This window comes from Perissodus microlepis, chromosome 16 (genome assembly GCF_051167445.1).
Source record: "Perissodus microlepis isolate ML-2025 ecotype Zambia chromosome 16, ASM5116744v1, whole genome shotgun sequence".
In the NCBI taxonomy this organism is placed as follows: domain Eukaryota; kingdom Metazoa; phylum Chordata; class Actinopteri; order Cichliformes; family Cichlidae; genus Perissodus; species Perissodus microlepis.
Window position 1 is genome coordinate 20,409,822 of NC_140476.1, and position 11,995 is coordinate 20,421,816.

At 39.6% G+C, this 11,995-nt stretch overlaps 2 protein-coding genes across 4 annotated transcripts; one reads left to right on the plus strand and one right to left on the minus strand.

Annotated features, from left to right (window-relative positions):
* The first annotated feature begins 584 nt into the window (after nt 1-584).
* tslig2 (tRNA splicing ligase complex subunit 2) lies at nt 585-4,199 on the plus strand. Of its 2 annotated transcripts, XM_084908291.1 has the most exons (4): nt 585-733; nt 914-1,077; nt 1,640-1,889; nt 2,081-4,199. In XM_084908291.1, exons 1-4 carry the CDS (start codon nt 623-625, stop codon nt 2,135-2,137), a joined length of 582 nt encoding a protein of 193 aa, XP_084764417.1. In that variant the 5' UTR covers nt 585-622; the 3' UTR covers nt 2,138-4,199. The 2 variants fall into 2 exon arrangements, with proteins under 2 accessions (XP_084764417.1, XP_084764416.1); XM_084908290.1 differs by lacking the exon at nt 2,081-4,199 and having other exon boundaries at nt 1,640-2,074.
* LOC146370832 (four and a half LIM domains protein 2) lies at nt 3,553-10,032 on the minus strand. Of its 2 annotated transcripts, none has more exons than XM_084908288.1 (6): nt 9,932-10,032; nt 7,594-7,769; nt 7,340-7,514; nt 6,458-6,627; nt 6,124-6,310; nt 3,553-6,033 (listed from the first exon to the last, which is right to left on the minus strand). In XM_084908288.1, the coding sequence occupies exons 2-6, from the start codon at nt 7,747-7,749 to the stop codon at nt 5,882-5,884; spliced, it is 840 nt and encodes a 279-aa protein (XP_084764414.1). In that variant the 5' UTR covers nt 7,750-7,769; nt 9,932-10,032; the 3' UTR covers nt 3,553-5,881. The 2 variants fall into 2 exon arrangements, with proteins under 2 accessions (XP_084764414.1, XP_084764415.1); XM_084908289.1 differs by lacking the exon at nt 9,932-10,032 and adding an exon at nt 8,655-8,756.
* Between the last annotated feature and the right edge of the window lie 1,963 nt (nt 10,033-11,995).

Sequence of the window (11,995 nt, forward strand, 5' to 3'; positions counted from 1 at the left end):
TCATCCCTGTGTACCACCCCAGTGGATTACGCAAGTCAAGTGCAGACTTTCAGCTTGACTGCTGATGGAGGTAGCAGGATTAATTGTGAAGTAAACAGAACTATACTCTCTGCTGCAAAACTTATCATACAGATCAAATGCATAATGAACCAAAGCATACTGCAATCCAAAATGTTCCCCATGGCAAAGAAATAGGATATTATTCAAGTCAGTCAACTGATCTCAACCTACCAGAGCATGCTTTAGGATTATGAAATGCAAAAAAGTATTTTCATCCAAGAATTAAAAATAAGATCCAAATGAGCCAAAAACAAAAACAGAACCAAACAAACCCAAAAAATAATGATGCTCATCAAGGTTATTATTGTTAACTAACACTAGACTAAAACTAGATATGAAAAAAAAAAGTTAACTAAAATAAAAATAAGAAATAGACTTTTGAAAATAATAAAACTAACTGAAATGAAATAAAATTATAGAGGAAAATAACCACTACTAAAAAATACATACCAAATATGTAAACGGTTTTAAGTGTCTAAAGCCAGTAGGAGGCAGTAATATTCCTGTAATCTGAAGGATGCAAACTGTCGTATACCTCCAACAGCGAAGAAGAAAGGCAAACATGGCGACTTCCACGGGGCAAAATGGAAAGGCTGCTGGTACTTCGGATGCGGATCTCTTGCTTCACCCTGAGTTGTTGTCTCAGGACTTTATGAGGCTAGTTTTAAATGAGGTAAGTCGGTGTTTTAAAAGGAACTCTAGAAATGTGATTTGATGCGAGAATAAATGAAGAATGCGGAAATGTTAGCATGCAAGCTAACAAGCAGGACACCTCTCTGGTTACTGTTTAAGTACACTCAACTCAAGGCGCTGCTTGTGATTTTTAAAGTGGAGATATTTTTCTCTGAATCAGAAAAACGTGAGTACCAGAGACTGTGGGAGCAGGGACCAGCTCACAGAGCTCTACCTGCGGCATATCATCCCTCTGCCGCAGAGGACTTTACCCAACACCCGCTGGGGACGGAGGATGGAGAAGAGCCGAGGGAAGCAAACGCCGGTAGCTCACCGGTCAGACAAGTATGGGTCCACAGCTTCAGACATTTAGTACTTTCATGTGCAGTTTTAGGCTGTCTGCATATAGATACTTTGACTATGATGTTAGAATTTGGACCAAATAATTTGCCCAGTTCTATGAAAGGCGAAACGAATGTGTTATTACTGTAATTTCACTGATCAGTCAACAGACGTAACAACTCTGTGAAAGGCCCCAGGACATATGCACTATATTGCTAAAAGTACTTGCTCATCTGGCTTCACACATATATGAACTTAAGTGACATCCCATTCTTATATCATTGGTTTTGATATGATGTTGGTGCACTTTTTTCAGCTTTAACAGTTTCTGTCCTGGTTGGAAGTCTTTCAGCAAGGTATAGGAATAAAAATGCATGTAAAACAACATATTCAAAAGTTTGTAAAACAGAAACAATAACTTTCATCCATGGACTATATATCAGTATCTGGAAAACACGTACAGGCACAGTCCAGGTGTAAATGTGGCAAAACAAAAGTAAACTGTAGCCTGTAATGTTAAAATAAGATTAATGCATTTCGGAAACTGATTCATATGGTTTTTCAGCTCCAGCAGTGACCACAGTAGAAAGAGGCCTCTGATTGTGTACGATGGGAGCTCCTCTCACTCTGGCCCACTGAAAGTGAAGAAACCAGAGGGAAGTATAGTGTCAATAGGAAGCAACGACAGGTTAAAACCTCCACCAGCAGCAAATCTTTCCAACCCCATCCGCAAACTCTCAGTCAACACATCTTCCTCTCCATCCAGTCAGCACAGCAGTGACACAAAAAACCTCAAACGAGAAGCAAATACGTCGGTAGGAACTTCTCTCCTCAGTTATTCATGCACAAAGAAAGTAATCCACAAGTGTTCATATTGTTTGTGTGTTTGGAGATATTCTAAAGAATCTGTAAGGACATTTATAATAAAAAAAAAATTTTATTCTTAAAAAAAAGAAAAATATGCAGTTCATAATGCCTGTTTATGTTTTATCCTCCATCGTTTTAGGGGGCACTGAAGTCTCCGGAAGTGAAGAACAAGATCCAGCGTGTGACTTGGCCCTGATCTTTGGCCTCTTTTTCATACAGACCTGATGGGACCTCAAGGTCCGGCAGACAGACCACTCCTTTCCCTGTCCATAACCTGTGGTTGCCCACTACCTTAGGTGTCCCATCACAATTTTCCCAACTCATTTATCCACAGAAAGAGGTGGAAACCCTTCTAGCTGTGGGTCAAAGCTGCTTAACTGTTGCCATTCAGTTATAAGAGCTTACAAACCGGGATGAAGTCACGAGCTTCCTTGATGTTTTCCAAAACCTCAAGTGCCCTTACCAGCATTAATCAGCAACTTGCATTAAGTCCCATCCAAAATGAGTGAGGTGAATTATTGCTCTTTTTATTCTGTTGCTGGTTTAGGTTAAAAGGCCCCGGGGTGATGAATGATGGCTGCGATGGCAGTGTGTTCAACTGGATGCTAAAGGATCTTATAACGTGATAACAATGGAAGTAAGCAAGAGGCAATGCAGACATGTTATGAGACAGATCTGTTTCTTCGGTGTATTGTAAATGAATATAGACAGATCATGGTGAGCATCACATTTTAGAAGTTGTGTGATCAGTGACTTTTTATCATTTCTGTTATGAATTCAACTGAGATTTGCATTTGTTGAGCACTACATAAGTTTTCCAGGATTTTGAAATGTCACTCTGGTGTGAGATTTTACATATGCTGCACATAACGATGGGATAAATAAAAACAATATTGAACTTTATTATTAGTAGACCAGTAATTACTTGTTCATAAAAAGAGCATCGCAGAGAGGCAGAGTCTTTCAAAAGGACCACTTTTGTAAATACTGTTCCAAACATTTTGGGATGTTGTGCAGAAATGTAAATAAAAACAGAATGCAATGATTTGAAAATCTCATAAACCCATATTTTATTCACAACAACATATAGAAAATATATCACGTTTGACCTGGCAGCGCGGCATTTTAAGAAGAAAATAAAGTCATTATGAATTGGATGGCCTTAACACATCTCAAAAAGTTGGGGCATGGCCACATTTACCACTGTGTAGCATCACCTCTTCTTTTAACAGCAGTCCGTAAACATCTGGAAACTGAGGAGACCAGCTGCTGGACTTTTTGGGAGCGGACTTGTCCTGTTCGTGTCTGATAGAAGATTCTAGCTGTTCAACAGTCTTGGATCATCTTTGTTGTGTTTTTCGTTTTATGATGTGCCACATTTTCTGTTCTTGTTTTCATAACATCAAAAATGCAGACTTTTGAGCACATGGATGAAGCTGGATGGTCCCTCTCCTCTTTAATCCAGATGATAGAGCATCCATGTTTTCCGCCCCCAGAAATTCAAATTTCAGCTCGTCTGACTGGAGAACAGTTTCCACTTTTCTTGGCAGTTATAAATGAGCCTTGGCACAGAGATAACAGCTGTGTCTCTGGATCATTTTGACATATAGCTTTTCTTTTTTTTTTTTTTTTGAATGATTAAGCTTTAACCTGCACTTGTGGATGCCACAGTGAACTGTGTTCACAGACAGTGATTTCTGAAAGTCTTCCTGAGCTTGTGCAGTGATCTGTGACAGAATCCTGCCTGTTTTCAGTGCAGTGCTGCCCGAGGGCGCGAAGATCACAGGCATCCAATACTGAGTTTTCACCTTATTGGTGTGCACAGAGATTCTCTGAATATTCTGCTGATATTATGTACTGAGATAACAAGAAACTCTTCTCAATTTTACATGTAAGACCATTACTCTAAAATATATGCAAAAATTGTGAACACAATTCTTTGCAGAGTGGTGAACCTGTGCACAGCTGTACTTCTGAGAAGTTCTGCCTCTCTAAGATGCTCCTTTTTTTAATACCAGCTCATGTCACGATCTGTTACCAATTAACCTAATTAGCTGCAAACTAGTTCCAGTTGTATTTTTTAGTATGAGCTATTTTTCCAGCCATTTGTTGCCCCATCACATGTCGCTGCCATTAAATTTGAATTAAGCTAGTATTTTTTTATGAAATAATAGAATGTCTCAGTTTAAACATTTGATGTTTTCTATGTTTCATTGTGAATAAATTATGGTTTAATAAAATTTCATAAAATTTGCAAATCGTTTCAGTCTGTTTTTATATTTTTTGGAATTGGGGGTGTTTTGGGTTTTCTTTTTTTAAATCTAAAGATAATCTTCTCTTTATGAACAAATTAACACAAATTATTTAAACCAAAAATACAAGTTAAACAACACTATGCAAAGTTTAAAAAAAAACAAAACAAGTAAACAATGGATTAAAGTGAAATGAAATGCTCTCCTGTGACAAGAAAAATGTAAATTTGAAGTCATACGGTATTTGAAAATCGTGTGGTAGGGGGACGGCCTGGCTTACTGACACCAAGAGCAAAGGCAGCAACTGTGCTGGCATAGGCTTACGTTAGTGAATATAGACTGAGCAACATCTGTAAAGGCATCAATAATGCTAAACAATACAGCATCACATACTTGCATCCAGAAGACTTTTCTGTGGAGGCCTCTTGCATATTTCAGCCAACATTGCTAAGCCAACAGTGTAGCTTAGTAGGAAAAACGTCCAAAAATATGACCAAAGAAGCCCTGAAATCTCAACCCAAGCAAGACTTTGAGAACTACAAGAATTTACCTCCTCATTTTCCAAACACTTACCTGTGATGAGCAACACAGTGTTAAACATACCACTTAAAAACACAACAACCTGTTTTTCAATCGTTGATATGTCTTGCAAATTGTATTAACATTTTACAGTTTTCCAACTTTTCAGAAACTGGGTTGCAATTGAATACCAGTTTTTAATAATTCAGACACATAAAACGAGCTTGGGCAAAACTAAGAATGCAGAACATTTGAAGTCTAGTTACTGGAGAAAAGGAGAATTGACTTTGCAGTTACTGATGTGGAGTTCATTAAAACACACCAGAAATGTGCCTTGAATCAGTGTTTCTACAAAAGTGTTATAAAAAAATGAATTAAATAAAAAAAAAAATGAAGGATGTTTCCTGATTTAATTATGTAAGAAATTTTACGGGCTTTACGTGTCATGTTTGACACGGTGTTCAACTGGACATTAGGGTAAAACTGAATGAAATGATAAAAATCTCCCACCGAGCAATCTGTAGTGCTTTTCTAGAACATTTTTAATCTTTTCTTTTTGTAAGTTACCAATAAAAACATTTTGACTTTGCCACTTTTAATCTTTTTTGTTTTTTTTGTTTTGTTTTTGTGTTTTGTTTAGAAATCCTGAAATCATCTTATTTCATGCAGAATTTATTTATTTATATTTTTCATCTTTCATGCAATGTATTCATATTTATTCCTTTATACGAATAAATATGCATTTTTAATATTTAAGTGGTTAAACGTCACAAAAACTCTAATTACATGCACAAAACAGTAATTACTATTATTCTGCAAAGCTGATAGTGTGCAGTAATATTGTAGATTTTCCTCAGAATCCTTCCTACAGTATCTACTTGGAAACATTTTCTCTTCATGAGCACAATACAGCAGATTCATGCCTACATTTATTGATTAGTAATTACTTTTTCTTTCCTCATATAGTGAACATTTAACTTAAATGAACTCTCTTATCTCAAAGAACACTGTTAGTAGCTTGTATTTCATGTACATTCATAGTATTGCTTTGTAGTAACGATGTTATAGATGTCATGCACTGTGCTCAAATAGAATTTATCAACTCTGCATCGTTCCCTGATCATAGCACGGTCATCCCGTCAGATGTAACGGTCATCACTCGGGCTGAATTAGATGTCTTTGCCGCACTCTGGGCACAGGATATCGTCGCGTTCGGTGAGAAAGCCACGGCCAACCAGGGACACGGAGCACTTCTTACAGTTGAAGCAGTCATTGTGCCACTGACGCTCCTCAAAGGAGATATACTTGCTGCCCCCAAGACCTGAGAATATCAAGTTGAAGTCAATATAACTGACAAACCTGTTATAAATGAGCCTTATTAGGTTCAGTTGACCCAGTGATTAAAGATTACCGCTAATGGGGGTGGTGCACGAGGCACACTTCTTAGCGTAAAGGTTGCAGAAGCAGTTGAGGCAGTAGGCAAAGTCGTCTCTGGAGGTAAACCTCTGTCCAGACAGCTGCTGCTTGCAGCTAGTGCAAAGGAAGCAGTCCTTGTGCCAGGGCTGGTCACGGTAGGTCACCCCGCCAGTGGTGATGGGCTATTTAGAGGGAACCGGGTTACTGCCACACTTTAGTGCCGTTACACATGCAACAATAACATGTAGTGTGAAAATGGAGACTAATGGAGAGCTACTTTGAAAGTACATTTTACTCGATATCATTGTATGTAGCAGTGGATCTGCTACCTTCTTGCAGTGCACACAATGCATGGCAAACTGCTTCTCATAGCAGGGCACACAGAAGTTCTGGTTGTCCTTGGGGATGAAGCTCTTGGTGCCAATAGGCTGCTGGCATCGCTTGCAGGTGAAACAGGTCTCGTGCCAGCTGTTCCCCTTGTGCTCCATCTTCCTGGAACCTTCAGAAAATAGTAAGTTTACAACTAATGATTAAATTCAATTTTGGGCAACATAGTATACATGTTCTAGTACTCCAAAGGCCTAACAAGGTATGGTTTTATTCTATAGTATGTGCCGCATGTCGCTCCATACCAATCACTGCTCAGGTTGAAGTGTATAGGAATAGGATACAAATACTTAGTAATTAGTTGTTACTTTATTTGTACCTATTAATGTGTTTATACCCTATATTATTATAACTGTACTACAGCAATGTGGGCAAACAGGACTAATGGACATGTATTGTGCCCAGCTAATCAAATGAAAAAAAAGGAAACCTAGCACAAACAATATCAGTACTGTTTCGAACTTCTCAATCTAGTTCTATTACTTGGTTTAATTCAATTTTAGCTTTAGTTAAGTTACTCCACATTATCCTTATTTTTGTAGAGATCCTGAACTGAACAGGCAACCTTCAGACCTCTGAGGTGCTTTCCCACCCTCCGGGCTACAGCTCTGTTTTTCCAGCATAGAAAGTCAGCTATAACTCAGCCTACAATAGTGGATTTTATTCTCATTACAACTTTGATATAATATAATCTGCACCAACCAGTCTATATAGTGAGACAGAAGACTTTTTATTTATGCAATGATCCAATTTAAAATTGAGTGACAAATTAAGGTTTTAATTTTTCTAGCTACTCTGCTGATCTATTTCAGTTTTCTTCCTACCTGGCATGATGGTTTTCTTGCACTCATGGCACTTGGAGGAATACTCGTTGGAGTAGCACTCGGTGCAAAGGAGCTGCTCGTCCTTGGTAGAGAAGGGCTTGTCCACCAGGGAGCGCTTGCACTGGAAGCACTTAAAGCATTCCTCATGCCAGTGACGGTCCTTGTAGGAAAGATCCTGCAGAAAGAGCAGTACTCTTGTTCTTGTTCTCTACTTGTTCTTGTATGTATGCATTTCTTCATTTTATATCTCTTACCCTGGTGTTACAGCCAATAGGCTTCTTGCACTCCTCACAGGTGTTGGAGTACAGGCTTTCATAACATTTCACACAGTAGGGATTTTCCTCTCGCAGAACATACTTCTTCCCAAACAGGGACTCTTTGCAGTAGTGGCAGTCGTAGCGTTCTGTCATTTTGACCTAGCACTGCTCAGCTGAGAGAGAAAGAAACAAAAGAGCCTAAGGGTAATATTATATATACAGGATATGAACGCTTATATTAAGTACCATAGAAACTTTTGCCATTTTGCTTCCTTGCTCCAATTAATCCTTGGAGCGATGCTGGCAATCATCAGAGAGCCATTTCTTAGAAATCAAACTTCAAACAAATAGCGTTTTCTAGGACGCATTAGTAGACCTGTCACTTTACAAGTTGGGGAGTTTTTCCATGCATTTCCCTCTTTCATCTTCCTCTCCCATCTCTCAGGCGTCCTTCATTTTGTGACAGATGAGAAGGTGAGCGATGAGGCAGATATAAATAACTCCTATCAGTCCTGCTTAGAGACAGTCAACTTTTGCCCCGTTGCATACCAACACACACTACGCCACTATACGCCGACCCATTTATCACCTCACCTCCAGCTGTCAGTACCAGATCACAGTATCCCTTGTCACTGTGTGTGCACGTCCATGCATAAGTGGGTTTAAACGACACTCGTAATAATGACTGTTCACAATCTGCAGCTGTTTGTGGTCTGCCTGTTGAGCTCTTGGCTATCCCACCTGTGCCTATACAGCTACTCTTGGTTAAATGAGGATAACATAAGCGATTTATTTGAGTATTTCTTTGTGGGTGACAGAGAAGATGCATGGCAAAAAAAAAGGGTTGATGAAGTTCCATTCCCCAAGACAGAATTAAATACTACCCAAGCTCTCACCAAATAAAGCAGATCAAGACAAAAACCCCCTGCAAAAAACCCCTCCAGAAACCCCAAGCTTAAATTCATATTTCTGGTTTGATTTGAGCTGCTCTCTGTTGTCATCCCCATAATCTTATTGTTCTTCCCTTTGATCTATTTTTGATCACCGTAGATTCCCACCTAAGTGGTCCAAAACGAGATCCGTGAGTGATTTGCGATGCTCCCCACACTCAAAAGGTTAGTTTCTTTTATCTTGCTGAAGCTGAGACGTTTAATCTGCCCGTCCTTTCTGCTCTAAGCATTCTCAGCGCCCTCCCACATTCCCTCATTGTTTATCACTCCCACCATGACTCACCTAGCTTATATAAGGATTTATCTGACTCCTAAAAATAAAAAAAGGCTAATCTGAACTGCCGCAAATAAAAGCTCCAGCCATTCAGACATGCCATGCAGCTGTTTCCCAGCTTCTGGGGTCTCTTTGATGCTCCCCATCTGGGAGTCAACCTGAGCTACAGCCAGTTTACAAAAAAGGGAACTATTAAAAGGTTCTTGTGTCTAAACATGGTGCCTTGTAGAGAACTGCTTATTTTACAGTATTTTAATAAGATTTCTGCATGTATGGCATTAACTGTATGCACTGGAACATTTATATTTGGGTCTAAGAACGTTTAGTTAGAGTGAAACTGCAAAAAGGAATTGTGCGATCGCATCATAACGCCAAAAAAGATGCAGAAAAGCTTAAAATCGCAGCCTTTTACTCATCTTTACAGATGCTAGCCCACTTTAGTGTTCTACTCTCCTGACCTAACAGTCCTGAAGGATATCCTTTTCAGTCACATAGCAACCTTGTAAGTGGACAATGGAACTAAGTGTTACACAGAATTAAACATAAATTTGATCTTAACTTGATCTAATCTGAATTGCTGATCCCCCTTCAGGCAAACCCAATTAAAAAATCTGAACCCTGCATCAATCATTTGTATTTCTATGAGAGAGAGCACAGTTTTTGTACAGTTTAGAAAAAGTGTGATCTAAAAAAACCAAAATACTGTAAAGCCATAAAAAGCAACAGAAGTTATTAGGAAGTGGCTGGTTTTATAGTAGTAAAGTTAGGTTTACGTTTTGAAGAGAAGGGAGCAGAAAAGGTTCAAGATAACTAGCCTACCCATCACTGGATGATTTAAGGAAGAGGTTTTTACTAAATAAGGAATCCAGTCTGCATGAAACAGGCCGAAAGGAAAGTGAGGTGATGGAAGAGGTAGTTAAATAGTGACAATGCTCTGCAGGTGGAAGTAGGGAGAACACGAGAAGGTGGGTGGGGAGGCAGATAGGAGGATGCCAGTGTGGTGGAGAATGGAAGACATGGTGAATGAAAACCAGTGAGGAGAATGGATAGGCGGAAGAATGGACAAGTGAATACATGGAGAGTGGAGCAGTTGAACAGAGTTGGTTCTTACCTTCCTGTCTGAGGAGTGTGTGCCTGTGTGGAGTCTGTGGCAGACTGAGGGAGCGGGCTCCGGGTGAGCTGTACTTACTCCTGATTGCTTTACTCCACCCATGAGGGGCTAATTGAAAATGGGGGAGGGATGATAGATGTGGGGGGAGGGGGGGTTACAAGGGGGCAGGGATTCTTTTTTGAGATGATCTATAAATACAGCAGAGCTTCACAGAGATAAACCCGAGGCCCCATTTCACTCGCTCATTTTGTCCCCAGCTCAACCATGTGGCCTTTTAAGGTCACTCAGAAGTTGTTCACTCTCTCACATCCTCTCCGTGTGATTCACGTGTTCACTCACTCGTGCTTCACTCTCTTCTTTCATTATTTTTGCTTCTCCCCAGAACAGTCGTATCATATCATTCCTCCCTTTTCCACTCCTTGGAGAGAGTTATTCATCTTTCCTTGCTATTGTTTGTTTTCTTTCTGTCACAGTTATCCATCATTACCACAACATTGCACTCTAATGCATATGCATACTATTGAGTAATGACACACTATTCCTGCAGCCTTCTATATATGATAGAAAAGATGCCAAGGGTCAAATGTCAATGATTTTTGTCCCGTGAGATTTGTTGCTACTCAAATGTCTCATCTGTTCCTGCCTCCCCATATTTCCCCTCACAGGGGGACTCCACATTCATTCCCAGCCCTCCCATTTGTTGGCTACAATATCCAGACTTGCTAATAACAGACAACCACTTGTTTTCTCAGAAAATTTTAGCACTATTTTCTGATGCTCTCTAATCCACACCGCGGCCCCCTCCGTCACCCCCACCCGCACCCCCAGGCGCTTCCCCACTCTTTCTTCTGTCATTCGACGTCTCCCTTTCTCTCTGAGGCAGGTTTTCCTGACCCTGTGGTCCCTGGACAATCTCCAGTGAGAAAATGCGTCAGCAATGCTCCACTAAGATTCTAGTGTTCTATTTGTAGCACGGCATAAAGAGTTTGGTGCTTAACAAAGTGTTAAATCAGTTTATGAGGGTGTTGTCTCTGTGGTTTTAGCCACCATGTTTATCACAGTTGGGTTCAGACATATCGCTGGCTATCCCATCACTTCAGTTAACAGGGATTTGTCTCATGAGATAATCTTTTAAAACAACATTAATGATTTGCTGTAATGACTTTGTACAAAACTTGTCCTTTGCACCACCAGGGGGATGACATTGTGGTTATGTCAACAACAATTTGAGGGTTTCCCATTAAATTTAGCACTCATGTAAGTCATGCGATTCATAAATTTTTCATTGAAATCATCCTCACCACTTCTGCCTCAGTCATCAGTACTTTTACTTTAGTGCTGACCAGTGACTGGTAGATTTTAGGAAGTATACCGGTGTATTAATACTAAGGTGAAACAGTTTGTGTCTTAGCTTTAGGATCAGGAGGTAGAGCGGGTTGTTTACTAATTGGAAGGTTGGAAGGCAAGATATTGAACCCCAACTTACATCTGATGCATCCAACAGAGTGTTTGTGTGTGTTTGTGAACAATCGGTTAAAAGTGCTTAAGCATGAATGAATGGGTGAACCAAGTTTGTAGGAAAAAAGCTGTTTGAGCGCTCAAATTGATTAGAAAACCAGTACATTTAGCATTTAGCTTAAAGTTTGGAAGCAAATCCCAATTTCTTGTAGCTGTGGCAACCAGTTCAACTGGGATATAAACAACAGCCTGGTTTATATCACTTTTGCCTTTTTACTACTTATAGAAATTGATCAACCATACTAATTCAATCACTCACAGGTGACCTGACGTGATCACGTTGGTTAGCAGCTGCTTAGCAATGGGCTAAAATGACCTGTTTTTAACCTTTGTGCACCTACAGCACCTTAAAAAAGCACTCTATTGTGTTATTTTCATGACACCAACATTTTATCAATATTTTAATAATTAAATAAAGATTTTACATCCCCAGCAACCTACTAGCAACAGGCTAAAAATGATCAATTTTTATACAAAAAGGAATCTCTCTAGCATAGAAGTCACATTGCCAACTACTTAAACATTTGCAAACATAGCACCCCCCAC

Bases quoted from the DNA above. Each gene is read 5' to 3' on its own strand.
- LOC146370832 (XM_084908288.1), bottom strand. From the start codon at position 7,749: ATGACAGAACGCTACGACTGCCACTACTGCAAAGAGTCCCTGTTTGGG. The intron at 7,515-7,593 runs GTAAGAGATATA...CTCTTTCTGCAG, and splicing joins CTATTGGCTGTAACACCAGG to GATCTTTCCTACAAGGACCG. The intron at 6,034-6,123 runs GTAATCTTTAAT...TGATATTCTCAG, and splicing joins GTGCACCACCCCCATTAGCG to GTCTTGGGGGCAGCAAGTAT.
- tslig2 (XM_084908290.1), top strand. From the start codon at position 623: ATGGCGACTTCCACGGGGCAAAATGGAAAGGCTGCTGGTACTTCGGAT. The intron at 734-913 runs GTAAGTCGGTGT...TCTCTGAATCAG, and splicing joins TGAGGCTAGTTTTAAATGAG to AAAAACGTGAGTACCAGAGA. The intron at 1,078-1,639 runs GTATGGGTCCAC...ATGGTTTTTCAG, and splicing joins GTAGCTCACCGGTCAGACAA to CTCCAGCAGTGACCACAGTA.